General features: G+C 41.1%; 1 protein-coding gene across 1 annotated transcript; it reads right to left on the reverse strand.

Moving 5' to 3' along the window:
• Positions 1 to 747: 747 nt before the first annotated feature.
• LOC111883814 (uncharacterized) lies at positions 748 to 1,521 on the reverse strand. The gene is made up of 2 exons (XM_023880139.1): positions 1,300 to 1,521; positions 748 to 1,245 (listed from the first exon to the last, which is right to left on the reverse strand). The coding sequence occupies exons 1-2, from the start codon at positions 1,519 to 1,521 to the stop codon at positions 748 to 750; spliced, it is 720 nt and encodes a 239-aa protein (XP_023735907.1).
• Positions 1,522 to 2,085: the final 564 nt, after the last annotated feature.

The following is a 2,085-nucleotide window of genomic DNA, read 5'->3' on the forward strand; positions in this document are numbered from 1 at the left end:
AACCAGTAACATGAAATACTTGTTCCCTGAGGGTGTAGGAGGTGAAATCGTGCCACAGAGATCCCCATGAACAAGTTCTAGCCTCTTCTTTGCTCTGTACTTCGTGTGTGAGGGGAAAGGATTCCTTGTCTGCTTTCCCACTAAACACCCTTCACAAGGTTGTAAAGGAATTTTTATCTTGGGTATCCCTTCAAACAACTTCTTGTCTGCCATGTGCTTCATTGAATTGAATTTTATATGACCCACTCTTGGATGCCACAACCATGTTGGGTCATTGATTTAAGCAGTTAGGCAAACTGCTTTAGCCTCTTCCAGCTCTATCTTATAATGTCTATTGGGTGACCTTTGGACCTTCATTAATAGTTTTCCAGTAGAATCATGAGCCCATAAAAATGGATCCTTAATTCTTATTTCATCTCCACCCTCTGCTAACTGTCCCCGGCTTATTATATTACTGCATAAGTCTAGGACGTAATATACCTCATCAAGCTTGCGTTGACTCCCATCCTTGCACTAAAATGCAATGAAGCCCTTTCCTTCTATACGAACTTTTGCTTCATTTCCAAACTTCACATATCATTGAATTGACTCATTCAGGTTCCTGAACTTGCACCTATTTCCAGTCATGTGATTACTAGCCCCTGTGTCAAGATACCACTTACTTGACTGGTTGGAGGTGTTACCTTGTGATCTTAACTGTGGGGTCACATTTTCTTCGTTGATAAACGCTTCACCATGTTCGAAGGTTTACAGAAGCAAAGCAGGTTCATTGTCATGGTGGTCTTGTATCAAATTGTTCTCTTGATTTCCTTCTCTTCTGGGATTCTTACACTCTGCTACATAGTGTCCGAACTCCTGACAATTATAACATTGGATTCCACTCTTGTCTTGACATCCAGATGCTTGGTGATTCCCCTCCTTTTGATGATATGGACCCCCTCTACCACGACCTCCATGGCCACCAGACCTACCTCTGCCTTTGCCTCGACCGTGTGAGTTTCCAACACTACCCCTATTTGACTTTTGCTTGGTTTCTCCATCTGTTTTCTTCTTATTCCTCTCTGACCATTCCTTATGAGTCAGGAGAAGTTTTCTTTCATCACTCTCTTTGTGACCTTTCATCCTTTCTTCATGGGCTTTCAGTCTTCCAATCACCTCCTCGACTCTCATTGTTTCTAAGTCCCCAAATTGCTCCAGTGTAAAGGCAATTTGAAGAAACTTAGGCGGCACAGCTCTTAGCAGTTTCTTCACCACAAAGGACTCTTATATGGTATCCCTTAGAGTGCGCAAAGTACTGACTGTGTTGATCACCTTCACTGCAAAATCATCAACACTTTCCGATTCCTTCATACTTAGTGCCTCAAATTCAGTTTTCATTGTCTGAATCCTTGCAGCCTTTACCCTATTTGCCCCTACAAACATTGTTTTTAGTGCCTCCCAAGCTTCCTTTGCTATTTTCTTCTCAGCCAAGGATAGTAGAAGATCTTCTGGAATCCCTTGATAGATAGCTGCAAGTGCCATCTTATCCTTCTTTACTTCCGCCACAGTATTTTCTGTTCTGGGCTCTACTGCGTCCTATACTCCCTCGAGTTGCATGAAGACCCTCATCTTGATAGCCCAAGCAGAGTAGTTACTTCTTGATAGCATCTGATAATGGAGAGTGATCAAGCCTTCCTTTTCATCATTTCCATTGTTCCCTGTCATTTCTTTGCGTGGTTGATACTTTGGCATACACCAGGTCTTTTGCTCTGATACCAAGTGTTAATGTTTCACAAACCACAAAATGGTAATATTCACACAGGGAACAGAGTATGCCAAAGCTTTAAAGGCTTTTCTTATTGAACTTGAGAAAAGAGAAAGTGACACACAAAGTCACGTACATGGCTAGATTATTTAAACAAAAAAACTTCATCAATATAGGAACTAACTCCACTAAGCTAATGAACAAGACTTTCAAACACTAGTTTGATTTATTCCACATTAAAATAAAACACATGCATCAGCCTCTGTGTTGGGTTGAAGATTTGCTAATTGATTGCGTCATTGGGCTCGTTTATAAAACCTTTTATTTTGTACTCCGGTTTG

Source organism: Lactuca sativa, chromosome 7, assembly GCF_002870075.4.
Source record: "Lactuca sativa cultivar Salinas chromosome 7, Lsat_Salinas_v11, whole genome shotgun sequence".
In the NCBI taxonomy this organism is placed as follows: Eukaryota; Viridiplantae; Streptophyta; class Magnoliopsida; order Asterales; family Asteraceae; genus Lactuca; species Lactuca sativa.

Bases quoted from the DNA above. Each gene is read 5' to 3' on its own strand.
- LOC111883814 (XM_023880139.1), bottom strand. From the start codon at position 1,521: ATGGCACTTGCAGCTATCTATCAAGGGATTCCAGAAGATCTTCTACTA. The intron at 1,246-1,299 runs GTCAGTACTTTG...TTTGTGGTGAAG, and splicing joins CAGTGAAGGTGATCAACACA to AAACTGCTAAGAGCTGTGCC.